We start from the raw sequence: 24,288 nt of genomic DNA on the forward strand, positions 1-24,288 counted from the left end.
TCCAACTTGAATAAAACATCATTGCAGTTATCTAGATGTCGTGTTATATTGCCCAAAGTCACATTAGATGCATTAGGTAGAAGTCTTCTCTTTGCACGGCCAGCTTGTGGCAAGGATCCTGGTGTGTTATCTGAATCTTTGGCTTTCAAACACTGCAACCCTTTCAGTTTAAACATACCTTTGCTATCTTTATTTTTACCAATAGCAGCAGCTACTTTCCCAGCTAATTGCCTCATTTTAGGATTAACCGACTTTTCCTTGGCTACGGGACTACAGTCTGATGAAGATGGGAAATTAACATCAGGTGGATTTCCAATGTCAGATAAACTTGGCACTCGAGTCTTTTTCAGACGAAACTTCTTTCTCCTCTCTGACAGAGGAGTGTTTGACTTTCTCTTTGAAATTGACAGCAATGGAGATGATAGTAGTGTTTCAGAAATCCCTGGTTTTTCACTTTTTGATGATACAGGACTTGTTGGTGTGTTAATGTCAAGGTGGGGATCAGGTAACTCGATAGAACTTTCTGCCTCACTGTCAGAATCTTCAACATCTGGATATTTTGGTTCTGTTGCTGCCTCGGAGAGAATATCCTTATCTTCAGACCGCAAAGCACCCAATTTAGATATTGCTGATGTCGTAGTATTGTGGCTGATGTTTTGAGAGACACTTGATTTATTTGCAAAACTGGAGGATGTGTTGATATCATCCTGATTTTTTACTTCACTGTTGCCATTTCCTTTCTGTGCTAAAGTGGTTTCCAAGTACTCAGGCACCACTGAATGATTTCCAATGTTGCTCATTTTCTGATCCAAACCTTTAGCAGACGATATTATGTTCTGTTTTGGAATACTACCACCATTAATAATGTTCTCTATGTCAGTTGAATGTTTGCTACCTTGTACATGCTCAGTTTTGTTTTCATGAATTGTCTCATCCTGTATAAACTTAGTCTGGAATAACTCTTGTTCATCATCATCATCATCATCATCATCATCATCAGCTGATTCAAGTTCTCCAAAATCCACCAAAGGTGATGAGAATTCATCATCGCTATCAAAGCTGCATTGAATACTTTCAGGTTCACTGGTATTTTTCATTTCCTCTCTCACAGTACTATTGTATTTACATGGTAGGTCACCACTACTGTCAAGTTTGCGTTTCTTTGACTTTGGTGATGTGTCTGTTTTTTGGTTGTCACAGTGATCATCTTCATTGTCAGCATATTGCCTTTTATTTGGAGTACTCTTTGGTTGAATGTCTGACAGAGATGATTCTGAAGAATTATGTTTTGAAGCTTGTAAGGGACTTCTCTGAAGATTTTTCATAACTGGAGTATTATTTTCATTTGCTTTCATATCACCAGTTGTTTCACCATCTGTAGTTGAAGCAATATTATCCTCTGACCAAGCTGATAAATCTGGTAGATCTGCACTTTCTGTGTATGTTTTAACTTCTTCCTTGGTGTCTGACTTTGGTTCACCAACTTTGATTGAGTTTATATCTTCTGACACTTCTACAGGTAATTCATCTATCAAGAATTGTCCTTCAATACTACCTTCAGACTGACACTGATCAGCTGTTGATTCTCCATCATCATGCACTGATGCCTGCCTCATTGTTAAGCATGTAGATCCTTGTTTAGTGTCAGTGTCTACGTCAGCTTTTTGACAGATTTCATGCACAGATTCACCGATAACAGCTGATTTGGATGGATAGTAGTAATGGTCTAACTCTACAGTTGATGAGCTTTCAATCAAGGGTTCAGAAGATAGGACTGAATTTCCATTTTTGTCTTCCTCCAAAGTTGTTGAGTTGTCTAAGTTTTTGAGTATAGGTTTAGCAAAGATTGCCGACATTTCATTTGTGTCTACATGTGCCTCCATAGTTGGTGACCTTTCATTCCCAGATTCATGACCAAGGTTGGAGTTTTCCTCTTTTCCTTCCACCACAGTTGATGATTTTTTGACTACAGGTTTATCAGAGAATGTTGACATTTCATTTTTGCCTATCACAGCTGATGAACTTTCAACCACAGGTTTATCAACATTTACCGACATTTTCTTTCCATCTACATTCAAAATTGTTGACCTATCAACCAATGAATTATCAGAGGAGATTGATTTTTCTTTCTTGTCTATCTCCTCTGCAGTACCAGTTAATGACTTTTCTACTACATATTCACCAGAGGGCACCAACATTTCATTTCTGCATATCTCCATGGTTTGTGGCCATTCTTTATCAGGTTCATCAGAAGCTACTGACATTTCATCTCCTTTTACACTTGAACTTTCTCTTCTATGTTTATCAAAAGTTGGTGACCAATCACCTCTATCTTCATTTCCAGTGGATGACCCTTGACATGTGTCAATACCAGCTGTAATGTCACTTCTGGCAGTCACTTTGAGATCCATACTATCACTGGTTTGAATGTTTTGGGATGCATTTTCACTAATGTTTGTTTTCTGATATTGTTCTACAAAGTGTCTTAGTATATCTTCACATTCACTTGGTTTCTGATATTGCTCCACAAAGTGTTCCAATACACTACTCAATCTCTGTTTATCAAAGTCAGTACTTTCTACACTTCTTTTCTGAAAGTCATCTAAATTTTGGTCCCTCTGCTTGTTCCATTCATTGAAGAACTGTTGAAGATACCGATGTAAGGCCTTCTCTCTGTATCTCATGATGTTATGCTGAAGACAATCAGTGCTGTAGTCAAGCTTACTGAAGAACTCTTTAATAATGAACTCCATTTGGTATTTCCGTGGGAGGTGATTTAGCTTTTGGATGTTATATCTGTGTACTTCATCTGATTCTGTCTTAGTGACTTGATCAACGTCACATTTGGTGTCCACTATCGGAATTTCTGATGAAAGGCAACCAGTGTCAGCCATGACAGCATCTTTAACATGCCTGATGTCATCTATAGATACTTTCTCTAAATCACAATTTGATTCACTGTAATCCATGTACAAATCATCATCCCCTCTGCTTGTTATCCCTTTCCCAGATTCTACCTCACTGATGGACTCTGCATCATCTACTTCAATGGCAGCCTGCCTCTTCCCTCTTGCAACTTCAACTTCATCATTCACACTTTCTTTCAACTCAACTGATGGCAGCTGTTCTTCATTTACATCATTAATCTTCTCATCCTCCATCAGGGAATCTCCTGTCTCACTGGCATGTGTTTCCATGGCAACATCATCCATTTTTGTAGTGTTTGTGATACTTCTTCCAATAGTACCATCTTCAACTCTTCCAAGAGTTTCCACACCTATTGCCTCAGACTTATCACCAGACTTTCCATCGTCAGCTGTCACTGTGCTTTGTATTCTATCATCTCTCTCCTCAGTATCACTTTCCATCTTCAGAACATCACTTTCTCTTTTCGCCATATCCTTTGGTACTGCATCACTGTGTACATCAAATTCCATAACACCCTCTGGAGACCCTTCATTTTCTTGAACTTCCTTATCTTGGTCTGTATCAGTCGTCATGTCAATACCACCTTCTTGATCAGTTTCAAATTCTCCATTGTTGTGTTCCTGAATTTCATCATTCCCATCATCATGCATACATGGTCTCTTGGCAACACTATCTGCATCATTCTCCTCCTCATCATGCCTTCTTTTAGGTGTTGGTGAATGATTGTCATCATTTGCTGAAGACTTAGATACATCTTCTTTACTGGTAAGAAACATATTATCCTTAACATCACGGTTGTCATCTCTGAGATCACAACTGTTATCTTTGACATGGCAACTATCATCTCTGACATGGCAATTCTCATCTCTGATATCGCAACTGTTATCTTTGACATAACAGTTGTCATTTCTGACATCACAACTATCATCTTTAGCAACATCACAGTTGTCATTCCTGGTATTACAGATGTTATCTTTATTATTGGATGTAGAGATGTCATCTGTGTCATTTGACAAGGGCAAAGGAGATTTGTTGTTCTCATCATTAGTAACCAATGGCGATCTGATATCTTTTCTAACTTGATTCTCAATTTCCTTACTTCTAGTGAGAAGTGATACTTCTGTGTCTTCTTGACTTTTCAGCCCAATGTGTGATTCTCTTTCAATGTCTGTGAAACTTTTCATAAGAAACTCTTCATCTGACAAATCTTCACCTCTCTGTACTTTTTGGTGTGATCCTAACATAAGAATCTTGCTGGCAGGACTAGTATACTTTTCAGCAAGTCTTTCACCTTGACTTTGACTGGGAGGAGTGTCATAGGATTCACTCTGGGTTTCTAAGTTCAATGCCAAGTCTTCCTCTGATGCTATACTAGACACATCATGGTGACAGATACTGTCTTGAGAGGTTGGCATATCCAAAAGTGGGGTTGAACTCCTGCTGGATGATTTACTGTTGCCTTTACTGGAGACCCCATTACCATCTTGTGGGACCTTTGCTTCTTTCATGTTGTCAATATCAGAATGTGTTCCTTGGTCTTTGGTGACCCTATCCATGTCAAGACAAGTTTTAGATCGAAATGAACAATGCTCCATTTCATCACCTCCATCATCATAATCATCCTCATCATCCTCATCCTCATCCTCATCCTCATCATCATCATCATCATCATCATCATCATCATCCTCACCATCATCCTCAGTATCAACATCATGACTTGGCACTGAACTTGGTAAATCTGGAATGTCATGTTCTTCTACACTTTCACATGTCTGTTGATTAGCATCACAATCTTGCAAACTTTTATTCACTTGACCTTTAACCATTTCCTCATTGTGCAGATTTGATCCTGATAAACCAAAATCTACATCAGTGATGTCTCCTTGTCTTTCTTTTTCATCATCATCATAGATATCTCCAGATGAAAAGACATCTTTTTCCACTGCTTTACTACTACTGAGTTCATCTCCATCAGTGACAGCCTCACTGATCCTGTCTTCAGTTTTGTCCTTATCTTTACAGGTCTGTAAATCGACATCTCTGTAACTACATGTACTCCCTTGATTGTCTTTAGATTCTGGAATCTCATCCCTGACAGCTTTGGCATCTTCCAAGTCTTCAATCTTATCAACCTCCTCCTGAATGCATTTATGCACTTCACTCTCGTCATCACCATCACAATCTTCATCACAATCATCATCATCTTCATCACTATCTTCTTTCTCCTCCTCGATGACATCGAGATCATTTTCATACTCATCATCATCCTGGTTACCACACATCTGATCAAATTCCATGGAGTCAGATGCCGTCCATCTTGGTTCATCATCATCAGAAGCTATATTGGAAGATGTAACATACCATTCGTCATCACTGTCCTTATCCAAATCATCTCCTGTGGCTCCTTTTACTTTCTTGGGTTCATCATCATCAGAATTTATACTGGAAGATGTTACATACCATTCTTCATCACTGTCCTTATCCAAATCATCTCTTGTGGCTCCTTTTACTTTCTTGGGAACTTCAAGAACAATACTCATGTTTTCTTCTGACGACCCATGGTTGTCATGTTCATCAAAACAGTCCATGTCATTGTGTTCATCACAGTCAACTTTTTGTTCTATGACGTCAAGATTAGTTCTTTCCCGTTGTTTGGTATCATTATCATCATCTGTCAAATGACAGGCATCTGCATCGTTATCAGCTGATTCTTCGCTACTTGTGTCAGTCCCAGCAAAATCTTCTGTGTCAACGTCAGTGATTAATTTCCCCAAAGGTGAATCTCTTAACACTTCCATATCACTTTCATGATCATCCGATTCCTCACTTGGGTCAAAGGTCTCATCAATGGTTTCCCTTTTGTCATCAGCTTTGTTTTGTTCCATCATTTCATCAGCTGCTGCTAACATTTGACTCTCAGACACAGAATCTAAACCCCAGTCTCCTATCATCCCAACCTCTTCATAGGAATCTTTCTCAGCACTAAAACTACAAACTGAACCGTTGCCTTCACAATCAGCATCCTCACTCACAGTCTTTTCTTCAAGTAGTTTTTCTTCTTTGTCAAGTTGTTCACTTTGTTGTTGACTTTGCAGACATCCATTAATCGACTTATCATCAACATCTTTTTCATGGTCTTTCGTTTCCATGACACTCAACTGTTGCTTCTGAAGTTCTTCCACTTCCTGTACTGAGAGCACATCTTTCCTCGCAATCAAAACTTCTTTTGTCATGGCAACATCTTCAAATTCTTGATTGGTCATCGATTTCACTACAGGATCAATCTTTACCTTATCCTTCTCTGACTCACAATTGTATGAAATTATTCCTTGGCTAGCTAAATTTGACATATCAGTTCTCACATGTTTGTCATCCAGAGTTGCCTTCTCATCTTCATGAGAACCAATAACATCATCATTGTCATTGAGTACATCATCTGATATCTCAGATATCACAGCATGTTCTATCACACTTTTGTTCTCAATGCTGGGAGATGGCTCTGTTGTGTCATTTTCTTTGTCTGAGTTTAGCTCTTTTGTATGCACATGGTTCTTATCGTCAGCTGTACAGTTTTCACCTTCAATTTGTGACGTAATGTCTTCAGAATGGATTTGACTAATCTGAGAAAGTTGTGATTTTGGTACAGAAGATTGTCCACTATTACTATCTTGTATTTTATCCGTTGACAGTGTTGGTCTTTCATCCTCCTTGGTCACAATTGTTGGTACATCTTCCATCTTCTCTGATGTACAATCACCTTTATTTTCATCTTCTCTCACTTCTTCTGTCGGACTAACTTGTTCATCTTCTTGAAGTTGTGTTTTCCTTTCTATCAAGGTAGACTTTCTTGATATTCTATCATTTTCCTTACATTGTGAAGCTCCTTGTAGTTCTAGAATTTAAAAACATGGTATATTATTAAATAAAAGTTCACCAATTTAGTACATCAGTCTTTAATTTAAATATTTCCCAAAAATATCAAAAATTACCAAATAAAACTTTTGGCCATACTCAAATATTCAATATCTATCTATGTACAGGAAATGTTGGCCATACATTAAATTAAATTAAATTAAATTAAATTAAATGTTCATTACATAAAGAAGATTTAATTATAGTAGTGTGAGACAAGCCAGTAATTTTTGTAAACTAAAACATGTGCCATTGATTCTTTAAATAACCAGCAAAGTTCAACAACATTAACAGCTCAGTCCTATCAAATTGAACTTTTGTCCCAAACACAAACTTGAAAATTTTACCTGACAACGACTGAACTGTGCAGTCAAAATTTCAGGTACAATTTTCAAGTTTGTGTTTGGAACAAAAATTCAATTCGATAGTATGGTTTACCAACACAGATGACTTTCCATTTGAAGAAAACATTAACCACTGCTTACAGTGCCCCTTAGGTAGGCCTAAAAACATTGACATCTAGCTTACAGTGCCCCTTAAGTAGGCGTAAAAAACATTGACATCTAGCTTACAGTGCCCCTTAAGTAGGCGTAAAAACATTGACATCAAGCTTACAGTGCCCCTTAAGTAGGCATAAAAACATTGACATCTAGCTTACAGTGCCCCTTAAGTGGGGCTTAAAACATTGATGCAAAGAAAGAACTTGTGAAACTGTTTTACAATCATCACACTTCAGTTTCCAGAACAGCTATGATAGGTCAAAATTGCAATGCAAACATGATCAAACCGTCTTGCCAATGGTTTGGTATGTCGTCATAAAAGTAGTCCTGCTGGTTGCTGCATATGAACTTAAGTCAAGGACCTCACTATCTTATCTCAGGTTTTGTTTATACATTCTACAAGGTCTTTACCCTGCAAATTCTACAAACTCACATCTGCCTACATGTAAATATACAGGTACGTTCTTGAGCATCCTTACACAAGTTCGGACATTATAAGCTGTATCAACCAAATAACTGCCACAGTACTGTACAACGGCTATCCTTTCACATACCTGGTTCAGTAAAATTAATAACACTTGTCACGCCATCATTGTTCGCCATACATGTATTGTCATCTAAAGTACAACATTTGCTGCCCAGCATCTTTTCATCTGATGTTGAACATCTGTCTGCCATGCTTTCATTTGATGTCAAATAACTTGGAGGTATTTTCTCATCTGATGGTGAACAGTTGTTTGGTATTTTTTCATCTGATACAGGTAGTCTTCTGACTGGTCTGTACAATGGTATCTTGAATGTAGCATTGCTAGCAGTTGGTTGGCTTTGATTTCGTGTTACACTAACTTTGACAGCCTTAAATGAAGGAAATGATAAAGAATTGTACACACAGATCAGGTGTAATAATGATGTACTTGATTTCTTCAGGACAGGTCATCACATTCTTACACATTTCACTAACCCTTGGGGGGGGGGGGGGGGGCGACCGTGACTTGCCCAATTAAATTTTGTTTAACGGAAAACACCACTCTAGGAAATACAGGCATTTTCATAAACTTTGGGTTGATGAGATTCATAATCATTTCAATGATTTTACATGCACAATTACCCAGAAACACCAAATGAAAACATGAACATTTTTTTAAACTTATCTGTTAGATACAATAACTTGCTGTCACACCCTGAAAAGTACTGAATTGCCTGTGGATAAACATATTTGTGTAGCCTGTACACAAAGTATGTAATATATCCAATCAAATTGATTTTTGTGTCTACACCCTAAATTCAGCACCCTAATGCGATCACAATTTCAACCCATCACTGTACAACTTATCATGACATTAACCTCTAAACAATATGCACAGTGTATAATTATTGGTTTCTTAACAATTTTCAATGAATAAATTGTTGGTTGGCTGAACGAAAAACTGATATTCCAGGAACAGATAGTGCATTTTTAAATACTTAAACCGCTACATTTTTCTGACAAATCAGGTATATTTTTCACAAAATCATGAATTATCATTTTTGACAAGCTCAATACACATATTTCTACATTTACCTCTTTAGAGTTGTTGTTATTGGTTTGGTTATCGATACCACATGTACACACCTCAAACTGAAATAGAAGAACAAACAAAAGAAATCAATATATACGTGTACATCATATATCATCTCATTTAATATCATTGTTGATATTATTTTTCTCATTAATAAACCACAAGCCTGACAAAGTACACAATGTACCCGAAAAGTTGTTCAAAATGTGAAACTTTGTAACCGTAGTAAGATGCAAAGAGATTGGTCAGGAGAGCTTGTGGCACAAATAGTGTAAAGGGAGCCCTCTATAGGTCATTTCATGAAAACTAAGGCACACCATACAAAGTTGTAAAACTTTGCAGTATCATTGGAATTTACTTATATGCAGTGTATACATCCTGCCATGTCTTCCACTGGGATAATTTGGGTTATTTTAAGACTCTAGAACTTACCACAAACTGGTATTCAGAATCAGGTTGTCTTGTTTTGGATCCTGCCTGTAAATTCACACCATTCGGATGTCCAAATGTTACTGTATCACCTTCTTCCAACAGATAACTTCCTAATGGATGCAAAATAGTTTGTGATAATAGTAACCACTTATAATCTTTCATGGCAAGAGTTTAATACCCTTTTATGGCAAGGAGATGTTCAAGTACAGGCTATGAGTATGATAAGAACAAAGGGTTAAGGCTTTATCATATTTAATATTCATATCACATGAAAATATGCATTATGAAATTCCTTATACCCAACGCAGACTTCAAAGAGTAAGGTAAATAACATCAACAAATTTATTCAAAATACAGCTAGAACATTTACAGAAATTCTGTTCAAATGCTTAAAAAGACATCTCAGCGTCCTTCAGGTGTACAACGGTGTGGTGTCTTGAATGTACCATTGCTTACAGCTGATGTAAGGCATGCAATCTGACATACCTGAAATTTTGATATCATTGACAAAGACACCATTCATACTGGAATCTATCAGTTTGTGTTGGTTGTGAGTTGTAGAACGTATAATCCGTGCATGATTCCTTGAAATGTAGATTTTGTTGTCTGCAGTGGAGGAACTAATGAAATAATCCATCTTTGCTGCATTCCGACCGATGAATGTTGTTGTTTTTCTGAAACTTAAGAAAAAGGAAATATAATTTATAACAGATGAAATCATGTCATAATTTTCTAACTGCCATGATCATGATTATCTGTTCCCTTTCATGTATTGTGATGTATTCTCTTTTTTTGTATTGTATGGCTTACTGCATTTTATCCTAGGTTTTGGTTAGATTGTAAGATACGTGGTGTTGTTCAGTCCTATCAGGCTTCTTAAACATGATGAGTACTGGCTGATAGAGTGGCACGATGTCTGTAGCTTATAGACTACGTGTTGGTATGCCATTGATATACATATTTAGTAACTTTCACATAGTTAGAAGATTGGTCTTTTTTTGCTAAAATTATTTTGAATAATAATAAAGTGAATAATATGAAGATATGAATCTGAAGCCGATAAAGACTGCTTTTACAGAGGCTAAACCAGTAGTTAGCAATATTAAGAAACTATAGGAAAAACCTACATGATATCAAAGATATCAAATGTATTAGTGCCTTTACAGGAAAAAATATTTTGAGGGAACAACATGATCATGGTCCGTGCAGTTCCCATGAGATGCATCAATCTATAAGTTATATATTACAAAGTAAATCATGATAAAATTTAAACATTGAAAAAAAACCAGATATACATTCATATATCCCGCTGCACAATAAACAGTCAGGGAAATTATGGCAGAAACCGACAAGAAAATCCTGCAAAAATAATTTCAAAACTTATTTATTCTTTAGAGTCTTCTAACAATACAGTGACCTTGACCTTCACTTTGTACTTGCAAGTCATCACAAGCGGTAGCCCATCAATAGATTGCTAACATACAGTCATGTAGTAAATCCTACAATGTACATTATGGATATATTTATCACTGTGTAATATAAAAAAAGCCGGGGGACAGAATCAAGATTTATGACACAGTGGAAAAAGGATATTTTGTTCATTAGATAAAAGGGTTCGCCCTAGAAAATTAGTCATGAAGAATACACCTTTTCCATTTTTCTTTCATTTTTGTTTTTTACCTTTAAGATGAAACCCTGACGTCACATGCCCTAGGATGAACCCAGGAACAAATTTCAATCCAAGCTCTCCCTACATGTAGGGCATTTTACAGGTAGGGTAGGTTCCATGATGCCATGATTTCACGAAAGAGTAGATACAAAGATTAAGATATGATTCACATGACTGTACTATTACAAGAGGAACTACATAAACAACTTACTCCATGATGTCCAGAATTTGTGGCAGTGTTGCTGGCAGGCCTATCCGACGTAGGTGATACTGTGGTAAACCACTGTTGTTGACAGCCATCTTGTAGTCTACTTAACCATGTGTTATACTTAGTAACTTGAACTTTAACGTAGTATATGATAAATGTATGGTGGTCTTCACATTATCCTGTATAGACAAAATACAAAATAAAAATTCTTCCTTTATCATATGTTTAAAAGAATCAACATCATTTAATTTGGTAAATCAATTTCACTAACCAGTTGTGACCTTATCTTGACCCAGAATAATATTATTTTACTGTACTTGCATAATATTTATATATTCATTCATTCATCTTGAATATACAGACTTCATTTCAGTGCAGAGTACTTTTCTCCCAATGATACCAGTTGTAAGATGTACAACCAAAAAACAACAGCACACAATACAAACGAAAAACAATTCAACTATAGCAAAAAGCTACAAAGGCAAGATGCTACTTTAAAAAGAAACTCAACGGAGAAGTTGAGAACATTAGTGAACTGAATTCTTCAGTTCTCCTTTGAAAGAGACAGATCCATCAGGTCCATGAAATATTTTGCAATTTTTTAAAAAGAATACTTTACTATTCAATTGAAATATCTTTACCTTTCAAACAAACCATGCAAGAAACTCCCATCACTCAAGTTTTTGTATAAAACCTGTCAACATTCTGTAGAGTAATCCTTTATTATGCAAATTCTCAATGTCAAATGCAATGTTATACCCAGTCTCCGTCAGCCTGTATTTCAAATTCTTATTTACAAATGTAGTAAATTTACAGACTCTGGTGTAGTGTTTTCTTTCACATTATGTGTTTGAGCAAAAAACAGCCCAAACCACAGAAACTCTTAAAAGTTACTGTAGGGTTGTGATTGAAACCAAAACTTCAATCACTGATTAAATAGTTTGACCTAATGGAGTGTTATGCCTTGCTAATGGGGGTGGGGGTGGGGGTGGGGGTGGGGGGTGGGTGGTGAATATGTGAAAAAGTGCACAAATGCTCCAGTGAGTACAAGCTATGTATATTGCATAGTCAATACTCGCTCTGGATGTATACGCTATGAGGTTCGACATGTCTTCCTCTCTGCTATGGTTCCGCCCTATCTCTAACAATGAGACTGCGAACAGATTTCATTCACACAGATAAAAACCACCCATACCCTTGTTATTGACTATATAAAATACAGAAATGAACTTTAAATCGTTAAATTCAACCTACGCCTTGTCTATTCTGTCATTTCTTGTCTAACATTCACTTGAGCCGCAAAACAGACAATGGTAAGTCATGCTAGCAGATTAGCTCAATATCACACATGCACACAACTTTGTACACGTTTAATTAAGCAGCTCTTATATCGTACATTTTGCGGCTCAAGCGAACGTAAGACAAGAATTGACAGAATAGACAAGACGTAGGTTGAATTTAGTGATTTACAGTTCCTTTTTGTATTTTATATAGTCATTAGCAAGGGTATGGGTGGTTTTTATTCCAAAATCCGTGTGAATGAAATCTGTTCAACGTCTCTTTGTTAGAGATAGGGAGGAACCATAGCAGAGGGAAGAAGACATGTCAAAACCATGTAGTGTATATTTCCAGAGTTGAATCAATACTAGACTGTAAGATACATCATGATGTTTCGCCCTCCTCTCACACCATATAACTTTGACAGCCAAGTATGATCCTGCATCTTTTAATAATAAAATAATACTGATATGCAGACTTAGCCACTTGTTATTTGCAAAGCTAATCTTTTGAATGATAATGCATACTTTATGACTAATAACTGGGAATTCTTCTAAAACTGTCAATTTATTTATTTACTTTAAGCTACTGTTATTAGAAATATCAACAATTTCGTATCACAAAAGGTTAATTACTAAACAGCACTGTATAATGTGTGTCAAAGTGATATTTCCACGTGATAGTGTCAATATTGCTAGATAATCTACAAATGTAAACAAACACAACCGGAAATGGAAAAAAAGAGGTTACCCTTGATCCAGACTTGCATACGTACATGTAACCTATCCAACGCAAACAAACGCTGATCACGTCTGTGTCAAAGGCCCAGGTTAAGTAAAGTCCATATGTAATTTGCTAAAACAAAACTGTGAACTCAAATATTGACGAATGTCTGTTTTCAGTCTCTGAAAATTCAGTGACACTGACAGACTATCATGTATGCAGAGAGTTCTGATCAATCGGGGGGAGGGCCTCCATTTCTGAACAATTTTCCACAATTTGAGAAGTCAAAAAAAGCAACTGCTATAATCCATCGACAATGTGACGTAGAAAGCACAGGAATAGCACATGCAGACAGGTATGAAATGACAAACAACAACACAACAAAACAGTGCTTACCTGACATATGCTTTCACTTCGTTTGTCTCGCTCTTATTTCCCGCGTGATTAGCATATAACCTCGATCACGAAGGCAAACTAGAATACATCTTTAAATTTTCATTGGGTCAGTTAATATTGTAAATAAGCATCAAAATGACGCTCTGTGTATTTCAAAACATCAAAAATCTCTATAAGAATAAATGACTTAGTCAATGGTATTGATAAAAGGTCATACCCATACCCCTATCCACAGCAGCAATCACCATGTGTGGCACCCCCGGAAAACAGTTACATTTTACAACATTTGATGATCTTAGGATGACATCATCGGAGTTTTCTTGATACAATAAATATTATTTGCAACTATTATAAATTCTTAGTGTTTCAGTGGACTGTAATTTGAAAGAAAACTATCCAAAACAATGATTAAGTAAAGTTGTATTTACATACAATTTGCATAGAAAACTTCCTGCTGTTCCCATAAATCTCCTGGCACAAAGCCTCGGTGTGACACTTTCAAAATGGCGCTGTCGGTGAACGGAGCCTGTATGAACTTCGGCGAAAATGATCAGGGTAGCCGAATACTAGATAAACTTCGCCAACAGCGACTTGATGAAAAATACTGTGATATGGTACTGAGAGTGGAACACAGAGTTTTTAAAGCACACCGCAACGTTCTAGCAGCATGCAGTCCTTATTTCGATACTATGTGTTACAGCGGTATGGAAGAAGGTATACGAAACATGGCCACGATCGAGTGTACAACTGCCGAGGCGATGGAACAGATTTTGAATTATATATACTCTGGTAAAATTTCTATTACTTTGGACAATGTAGAACCCATACTCAGAGGTGCTGATCATTTTCTCATTCCCTCATTACGTGAATACTGCTGTGAATTTCTTTCCAAAAAGATGGACGCTTCAAACTGCCTTGTTGTCAAACAACTCGCGGACTTGTATCGCTTTGACGAGTTGTACCATAGAGCTAGCGAGTTCGTACGGAACCAGTTCATGCATGTGATCACCAAAGGGGCTGATGATCTGATGGCTTTGAACATTGATCAGTTGATAGATCTTATAACCGATGAGAAACTTAGAGTCGAAAAAGAAGAAAGTATTTACGAACTTGTCATCGAGTGGACAAAGTTCGATATGGGGGACAGAAAAGAATACTTTCCAGAACTTCTTTCGCAAGTTCGACTGCCACAGCTAAATCGCCGTTACCTGATTAATTTCGTTGAAAACGAAGAACTTATTAGGGAAAACCCCAAATGTATGGAGTTGTTAGCCGATGCCAAACATCAGACAGATACGACCAGACGTAGTTACTGTAGTGACAGCCCGGTGTTGAAACCACGCAAAGGTAGGCTGACAGACGTAGTGGTCATCACCGGCGGGGTATCTACCAACGGACCGGTAGCCGAAACATTCGGTTACATCATCGAGGAAAATAGATGGACTGCCTTACCTGGACTGCCAAATGAACTTCGATTCCATGCAGCCGCTGCTTTGCATGCTTCTATGTATGTTGCCGGAGGGTCGAGCAATGGACTAGTAACGAACAAAGTACACAAGTACGACCCAATCAATAACTCTTGGAGCAATGTTGCATTTATGCAAACTCCGAGAGAATACCTGGCCTTGATGGCCTGTAATGGTTGTCTCTACGCTATGGGTGGTATAAGGTGGGACAATGTCCTGAGGACAGTAGAGAAGTATGACCCAGAACTGGATAAGTGGACATTTGTCGCTCAGATGTCCAACCCAAGGTACGCCATGCATCTTGCTGCAGTTGACGACAGGTATATTTATGCTGTGGGAGGGAGGGATAGTTCGAGGCAGCCAGTAACAATGGTTGAACGATACGACACAGAGACAGACACCTGGACCACATTGTTACCTTTCCCAGTAGATGGCCAACCATGGGAATTCCCAGTGGTTGAAGCTCACAGTGGGAAAATCTTCGTCACTGACTTTGCAACAAAAGAGTTATGCTTTAACACCGATAGAAACTGCTGGAGTCAAGAAACACATAACTCCATCAGTCTACCTGAGAGAACGTGCTTCACATACTGTACTCTGGACAGGAATGTTTTCGTGTTTGGTGGTTGGAAGAGTGAAAGGCAGTACCCAAATCCATCCATACCTACTGATGCATGTATATACAACCGTGTGCTAGGTTTATGGAGCAACATTGCCCCTCCACCAGCATCAACTCTGGCATCAGCATGTTGCGTTCTCCAGGTACCCTACGAATTCCTAATGGACGAACCACCATCCATCAGATAAATGTAAGATTTTAAAAATTTCTTATATTTTTTTTTTGTAAGTAAAAATAAACTTTACAATTGTATATTATATGAACATAACATTGGATGAAATATGGCACTGATTCCTTTAATACCAAAGTTAAGGCATCTCAAGGAAATATATTCTCAGGTAGAGATCAAATCTCATCATTGGTTAGTCTCCATGGACTTACATCATCCAGGTACTCGCACAATATAAATAACAGGTATACAAGTTACAACAAACCAGTGTCATAATGTATTTTTTAATTAACAGTATTCACATTTTTCAATGTGAGAAAAAGTACAAAATTTGGATATTAAAAGTTTCCAGCAAGACAAATGATAGACCAGAAGTTTGAAACATGACTTTAGGTGAAGCTTTCCAAAGCTAAGAATACAGTGTCATTCATCAATGATGTAGCACTAATTGCCGCGGCATTGTAAACATACGACGCCATAAATCAGTATTACGCACTCGTTTTCGTAAGTCGCTGTAATGAGATTTCAGGTATGACTCATGTATCAGTGGTTTTGATATGTTTCTTTTATCATCAAGGTCAACTCTATTAATAAAAACAATGAGTACAAGTGTGACAATATGATCCAGACAAATACCAGCTTAATGTCAACATACAAGGTGACCTCAAAAGCAAAGTTCATGAAAGTAGGGGTTAATGATGGACTTGTGTGAAGTTGAAAGTCTTGTAATGTTTGTTGTTGTAGTACTAGTCGTGGAGAAATTTGTTCCTACCTCAATGGTGAGGATGTCTGAGCATAGTTTTATTTCTACTAGTGGCAACAGTAAATGTTTATGAGACACCAACAGGAAGGATACTTTTTTTGTCGGTTCTGATTAATCTCAATAGTTGATTCATCAATCACTTCCAATTCCAACACAATTGATGTGAATTAGCTTCGTTATGAATATAGCTCTAAAAAGGCTTCAGAAAATAATGTGTTTAGAAAGACTGCTTATGATTCGAAAGCCTTGAAATCTCAGAATGCACATGCTGGTGTTTTATCCTCGTAAAAATACCACTAAAAATACCAATGTTGATCATGCTTGTGCCATCTCTTGGCTATTGTTTGTATACAATAGGGTGCAAACCATGTTTCCAATTATTCCTGAATAGGCAAGCTTGTTTTTTTGAGGCAGGAGAAAGGAAAGTTGGCACATTGTGGTTTCAACATGTATCAAATCACTGTATTCAATTGCAAATTTTGACATACTGTGGCTTTGTAATGTGTTTCTGAGACCGGGGTCACAAAATTCCTTCCATAATGCAGTTGGTAAGAAAGTCCCCAGCAACAAGTATATGCAGGTGTGTTTTGGAATTTTTCCCCCCTGTATTAAAAGAAATATGGGTCAGAGAAATTCCTCCAATGATTGTGGATTTTTGTTCACCAGAATGTCTTTACAGCGGCCATTTGATTTGTTGTTCCATATTACCAGTAGATTGCCATTTTGCTAGATTTAAGCCAAGAGTCTGGAATGCAGTAATTGCCCTTCCCAACACCTACTTGTAGATCCTGTCATACAGCTAAGAATTGACCCTCCAAGGTGTGTTTTACTGAGCAGACTGAGATCCCTTGGTGTAACTGCATATAGATTGAAATCTCATAGTCTTGTTGAAATCATTTTTGACAGAACAGTGGCAATGTGTAATCAAATAAATAAGTTGGTCCACTGAGAGAAAAAAAATATCTCTGGAGCCAGTCTGGATTTTTCTTGAAATCAAGTCAGGCATAACCCAGCCAAAAAGTGTCAGCGAAGAAAAAGAAATTATAAAGGAGCGGTAAAACCACAGAGAAATTGAACTATACAGTATCAATGAGGTGAAGTGGGGGGTTAACTTTCACACAGGTGTACATTTTAAGAAGTTGAAATATCTGACATGCCACATATGTATTTCCAGTGGAATGAACAAATGTTACAACCCATGAAGCATAGCCAAAGTTCCAGTGAATACTAGGCTTGAATGACCAGTAGATGTTTTACTGCCTTGCACTTAGGGTCACATGCTGTCCTATTTCATCACTGTCATAAATTGGTCCTTTCATGCCTCTGTACATCCCCTAGGGTGGAATGATGGCTAACCTCTTCCCCTTATCCCTCTTTACCTAAAAATAGACTGCAAGCTATTCGTATTCTACATAAGAATGCAAAGGAAGCCAACATTTGTATGTACTGGCACAGAAATAGACTGGGTGTGTGTTGTACATGTAGATGTACTAATTTAAATACTGTACTTGTCCTGAACATAAAGCATATTGTTATGGAATATTGACTAGGGGTAGAACTGCATAGATAACAGGTAAAGTGATCATACACCTGCTCCTAATATGTGATCACTGCCACTTTCATTCCAACATTTTCATAATCCAAAAAACATTTCCAATACATTTGTAGAATGATATGATAGAAATCCATACCTCATAATATAAAGAGTGGAATAATTTATGTTTACATGGCATGTATTTTTAAAACTATTTGTTGGTATCAGCTCTACAAAACTAAATATAATCTTTTGTTGAAAGACTTCATGCCAAGATTTTTAATGTGTTATCTTTTCCAAATCAGTGAATGAAAGATTGCTAGCAATGCTACTCATTCTGAAACATTGTGTGACAGTGCGTTTTTTTCACCCTAGGTTGCGTTTTTTTTTAACCCCTGGTTCATCACTTAAATAGGACTGATTCAAAATGGCAGAGAAAAAGAGAACAAAATATCACATGTACAGACATCAATCAGTTTTGTAGAGTCACAAAATATGACCAACCTTGTAATACCACAGGTCAAAGAGTTGAATAGCCTTGAGAAGCTTTTAGGATATGCTTGTACCTTATTTACATGTACTCTATTGGATGGTCACTGCTAACAAGCTAATATCAGAAACGCAGTGAAAAAAAAAAGCCTTGAGATAAGACGACATTAATTAACAACACCAGTGGAAGACGATTGTAGTGTAATTTTAATTTGATAGTCAATGCCACCTCAATATACCTGGCATTATTCAGTTATGAACTCATCATAGTTGGGACAAACTTTGATCTTTTGCAGTTGTGTGTAGTTGTTTTTTTTAGTGAGGTTATTTTTAGTCTTTCAATTCAATACCTCTGAAGTGTGAAAGCTTTGCTTTCCTGCTGTAACACATAAACCATGACTCTCCCTTCTACTTCTCTCTACTAATTTCCTGAGTTTACGCCCGCGTTTCCTGAATATTCTATTAATGTGGCTGTGGTTTCTCACTCTTTCATTACAAATGTCAAACACTGTCGTCATAGCGTCTGTTTCCCTACAGGTAGTAAAACAAGGCCTACTCTCCACCTGGCCAAATTAGAGAGTTGAGAGTTGTGCACCCCAGCTGCTTTCCTTCAAGAAAGGCATATTTATTACAAATTCAGCGTTGCATGAAACGTTTAAGGTGTTCACCGATCAATGCAAACCTACACGCTCTTGCAATTACATCGCTTTTTTCCACCGCTACATAAATTCATTCATTGTTGAGCTCCGAAACATTACTCATTTAGCCAAGATTTAAGAAATTTATGCCATGTCTAAAAAGCCATTAGAAGTGAATAGAAGTCAGTGTCTGTAAAAGGCACTTAAGGTCCAGAAATAAATGAAAGGAATAGGCATCGTTGCAAATACAGAATATTTCACCCGACATCAAAGATATTGTGTTACGTCCACATTCCAATATAACTTTCACCACCCACATATTTACTGGCAAGTATCTTTTGGTCTAATATATTTCACTTAATTTGTTTGCACTGAAAACCTAGAAATTTGTTTATTTTTCACCTGAGTGTTCTGTTTTACCACTTAAAGTATAATTTTAAGTGTGATGTATGTACTTCAATATCAGTTGCATAATAGTATCACTTTCATACACAGTTGATTTTAATCTTGTAGACAGATATACTTGGTCAAACTGTTTACCAATGGTTTGACTGTGGTTGTAATGAATGCCTAATTTGATTGTTATAACAAACAAACAAAGTATACTGCAGACATATTTTGACAGTGTTTTCTTAATCCAAAACGTGATGTAGACTGCCACATGTAAAGGTACAGAACACAAATCTTTTATTTTATACACAGAAACTCAAATTTCGGTGTTTTCCCCAGGCAGGCTTGTCTCACCACGGAGATAACTAATAAAATGACCATGAAATGTAAAACTCTCGGCAGTAAATAGAAAAAGTTGACAATAGAGAAAATGTAATTGTGAAATCTCAGATTAGATTATAAACCCAAATCAATAAACTGACATGTTGTACCTAAGACCATTAACTAGTTCTCATTTGCATATGTATAGGTTGGTAAAAAAAAGTACCCTGTACGTCATTTTTGAAGGACAATTCATGAGGCTGTTAAAAAAATAACAAATGCTTAGGTGGGGTAGTGAAAGGGAAATGTGCCGCACTCTTCAACCCCTGTGAAATGATGTTTTTTTAGGTCCGTTTTCTTTCTTTTCAGGCTACTCCACATAAAATAAACATTGGAGTAGGAAGTTTTTGTGTGCTACAATGACAGGTGTCCTCCCAGTCGTGTCTCATTCCATTGTTCTCATTCACCTCGCTTTTATGTGTTGTTTACCTGCCTTTGTTTGTGTCAGGATCGTTGATTTCTATTTACATGTAGCTAGCTTACACCCCAAATATTTCAGTTCTTGAAATCACTTGAGAACTGTGACAAATGTCCATGCAGGTATTCTGTTTAACTGAACAATGATACAGGTAAAAGTGGTTGTGCAAAGCCTTTGATCACAAAGGTGAATGACAAACAGATGTCGTTTTCAGTTGAAAGAAACGTCTAGGCGTTCTGGGTCAAAGGTCAACTAGATGACCTTCGTTTTTCTCCCAGTGAGACACTCTTATGTCATCATTGGATATTATTCTGGCATGATAAATGACTAAGGTCACATCTGACCCCATCCAGCAGATAATATCTATCTTAATATTTCACAGAATATTAAATGATATTTTAATGAAGTTTTTAGTTTTACTTTTCAAGCTGTCAGCATGCAAGCAGATGTCACTTTTAAAGTGACAATGAAATCAATCATTCCATATTTTGTCAAGAGAAGTCTGGGTTTTTTGATCATGTCGGTACTCAAACTTATATTTAACACTAATAACAGTGAAGTTAAGTCATTCCAATAATCAGTGTAAAAGTTGCAAAAATACCAAAAAAATGTAACTTTTCCATAATATTTTTTGAGGAAATAATCTAATACAGTGACAGCATTAGGTAAAGTACCAACATTGTCCAAAATTATTAGTAAATACTAAAATTTTATGTGAGTAATGATTATTCTAAAATTCATGTTTTATTTATTTTATTGTGAGCTAGAAACTGATATAATTCCCAGGATGTAGAACTTTTCTGGAAAATTATGAATATCTAAATTCTGTTTTACAATTTGCCTTCCATCATAAAATGTACATGAAATTTCAAATCAACTGATCAATATTTTGTTTCATTTCTGTGAAAATAAACCTGGTCAGAAAAATTGAAAATAGATCCTCAAAATCTATCATACTAGCTGGATACCTATGTACATGTATTTTGGTGGCTGGATATTTCACATAAACCTTGAATTGTCAATAAAAAAATATAGTGCTCAGAACGTTTATTAAAATAGAGTGCTGCGCAATACTAAAGAGCTGAATAAATGAATAATACTACTGCACCGTACTAAGGACGTCATGTACTCACTTTGTATATGGGAATATAACAAGTATATAGCAATCAAAAACTGTTCAGAAAAACTACACTGCAGTGCTCTAAAACTTGTTTCTCTAAAAGTTACATTTAGTGAAATTGAGCAACGTTCATCTCCCCTCAGTATTTTGGTTCATGGATATTCTTCTTTTTAAAGATTCAAAATGAAATGATATATTTTTATTGCTACCACTTTATACAGTTAGGAAGGTTGATAAGATCAGTTTGCAGATAAGACAAAACTAGAAATATGTGATGAAAAATGGAAGATGTCGTGTAATATTTTTATTTGGTACTATAATTATGTAGCTATCGTTCAAATGATAAAGAATGTAAAATATTGTATTTTTACAATTGAAAACTAACCATCAATGTAACCTTATAATTTCCAATTGTAATTTTCTATATGAGGTTCAGTGTAAATTGACACACAATTTGCAAAAATTTAGTTTAATTTTCTGTTTATTGAAAATTGTACAAAATTGTAGTTACAATATTTCGTGTGTTCTGAATATCGTCAAACTCACAGAAATAAGGTCAGCATGCAAATCGAGAAGAAGACAAATTTGAAAAATTATCAAATAAAAACTGTAAGTTATAGCGTATGCTCATTATTCTCACTGCAATTGAGAAGACTGCCATGGGATATTCTCCTCACTCTACTTTTATCACATGATGGTGCCATTTTATTGATGAAGCAAAGAGAGGTAGTGTTGCCATGGCGACAGACAGTGGTAATTTGACAAGCATTGGAGCTAAATGTACAGTTGTATAGGAAAGGAGAGATAGGGATACTGATTACCTTGGAGAACGAGATGAGTTGATGATCATACACACACAATGGAAAGCCTACAGCTAGTATTGTGAGAAGACTACCAGCTGTGCTTTTCAAACGCTGTGATTTCATGTATTTGGCTGCGACTAAAGGCCAAACTAACTCTCACAAATACATCTCAGCACCTCTTTTTTCAGTGATAATTTTTATTATTTTTTGAGGCTTTATAATATGTGCCTTATTCTACTCATAGATTTAAATAGTTGAAACGATACCTAATCTTCCAGGCTTTATTCATGAAATAAAACCAAGAATTCTCAAAATCATTTTTCATGGTAGTTTAAAATACAGGTTACTGGCAATACGAAATTCTTCATTTTACTGTGGGATATCTGTACTAGACGTAACATAAGTTGACTGATACTGATAGAGATAATAGTTGCGTAGACATACGTTAGCATGTGGCATTACAAAACCAGGTGAATAAAATATATTTGACCTTGCTAATAATGTCTGCTCAAAACCACTGAATTATCTAATGTGAAATTTGAATGAAGTGAACATAATGATAAGCCAGTGACTGTAGAAGATAAAATAATTGTGAACGACTCCAAATCCAGTATGATCATGTACAGATATTGCCCTTAAATAGGGAAGACTAAATACATTAATAAGTCATTCATTTGGGAATTCATTTTCACAATTTCACTAATTAAGAAAGCTGCCAATTAAACATGGTCAATTAAGCCTAGCCAATTTCTGCAATTAAGAATTTAAGAATGTATACTTTACTGAATTCCGATACTAAATCCATTAAATAAATGACCAGACTTGAAATTACCAGTAGTCCATGGCACATTGACTACTAAACACTGTATCTAGACTACCAAATTAGCAGTAGTCCATGGCACATTGACTACTAAACACTGTATCTAGACTACCAAATTACCAGTAGTCCATGGCACATTGACTACTAAACACTGTATCTAGACTACCACATTACCAGTAGTCCATGGCACATTGACTACTAAACACTGTATCTAGACTACCACATTAGCAGTAGTCCATGGCACATTGACTACTAAACACTGTATCTAGACTACCACATTAGCAGTAGTCCATGGCACATTGACTACTAAACACTGTATCTAGACTACCAAATTACCAGTAGTCCATGGCACATTGACTACTAAACACTGTATCTTGACTACCAAATTAGCAGTAATTCTTGGCACATTGACTACTAAACATTGTATCTAGACTACCAAATTAGCAGTAGTCCATGGCACATTGACTACTAAACACTGTATCTAGACTACCACATTACCAGTAGTCCATGGCACATTGACTACTAAACACTGTATCTAGACTACCACATTAGCAGTAGTCCATGGCACATTGACTACTAAACACTGTATCTAGACTACCACATTAGCAGTAGTCCATGGCACATTGACTACTAAACACTGTATCTAGACTACCAAATTACCAGTAGTCCATGGCACATTGACTACTAAACACTGTATCTTGACTACCAAATTAGCAGTAATTCTTGGCACATTGACTACTAAACATTGTATCTAGACTACCAAATTAGCAGTAATTCTTGGCACATTGACTACTAAACATTGTATCTAGACTACCAAATTAGCAGTAGTCCATGGCACATTGACTACTAAAAATTGTATCTTGACTACCAAATTAGCAGTAGTCCATGGCACATTGACTACTAAACACTGTATCTTGACTACCAAATTAGCAGTAATTCTTGGCACATTGACTACTAAACACTGTATCTAGACTACCACATTAGCAGTAGTCCATGGCACATTGACTACTAAACACTGTATCTAGACTACCAAATTACCAGTAGTCCATGGCACATTGACTACTAAACACTGT

At 36.5% G+C, this 24,288-nt stretch overlaps 1 protein-coding gene across 1 annotated transcript in view; it reads left to right on the forward strand.

Moving 5' to 3' along the window:
- Positions 1 to 14,108: 14,108 nt before the first annotated feature.
- LOC144437807 (kelch-like protein 11) overlaps positions 14,109 to 24,288 on the forward strand; it is a 36,028-nt gene continuing 25,848 nt past the window's right edge. Inside the window, exon 1 of the mRNA XM_078126834.1 lies at positions 14,109 to 15,880. Coding sequence (XP_077982960.1) covers positions 14,109 to 15,878 — 1,770 coding nt within the window. The 3' untranslated portion in view covers positions 15,879 to 15,880. The remainder of the gene's footprint in view (positions 15,881 to 24,288) is intronic.

This window comes from Glandiceps talaboti, chromosome 7 (assembly GCF_964340395.1).
Source record: "Glandiceps talaboti chromosome 7, keGlaTala1.1, whole genome shotgun sequence".
In the NCBI taxonomy this organism is placed as follows: Eukaryota; Metazoa; Hemichordata; class Enteropneusta; family Spengelidae; genus Glandiceps; species Glandiceps talaboti.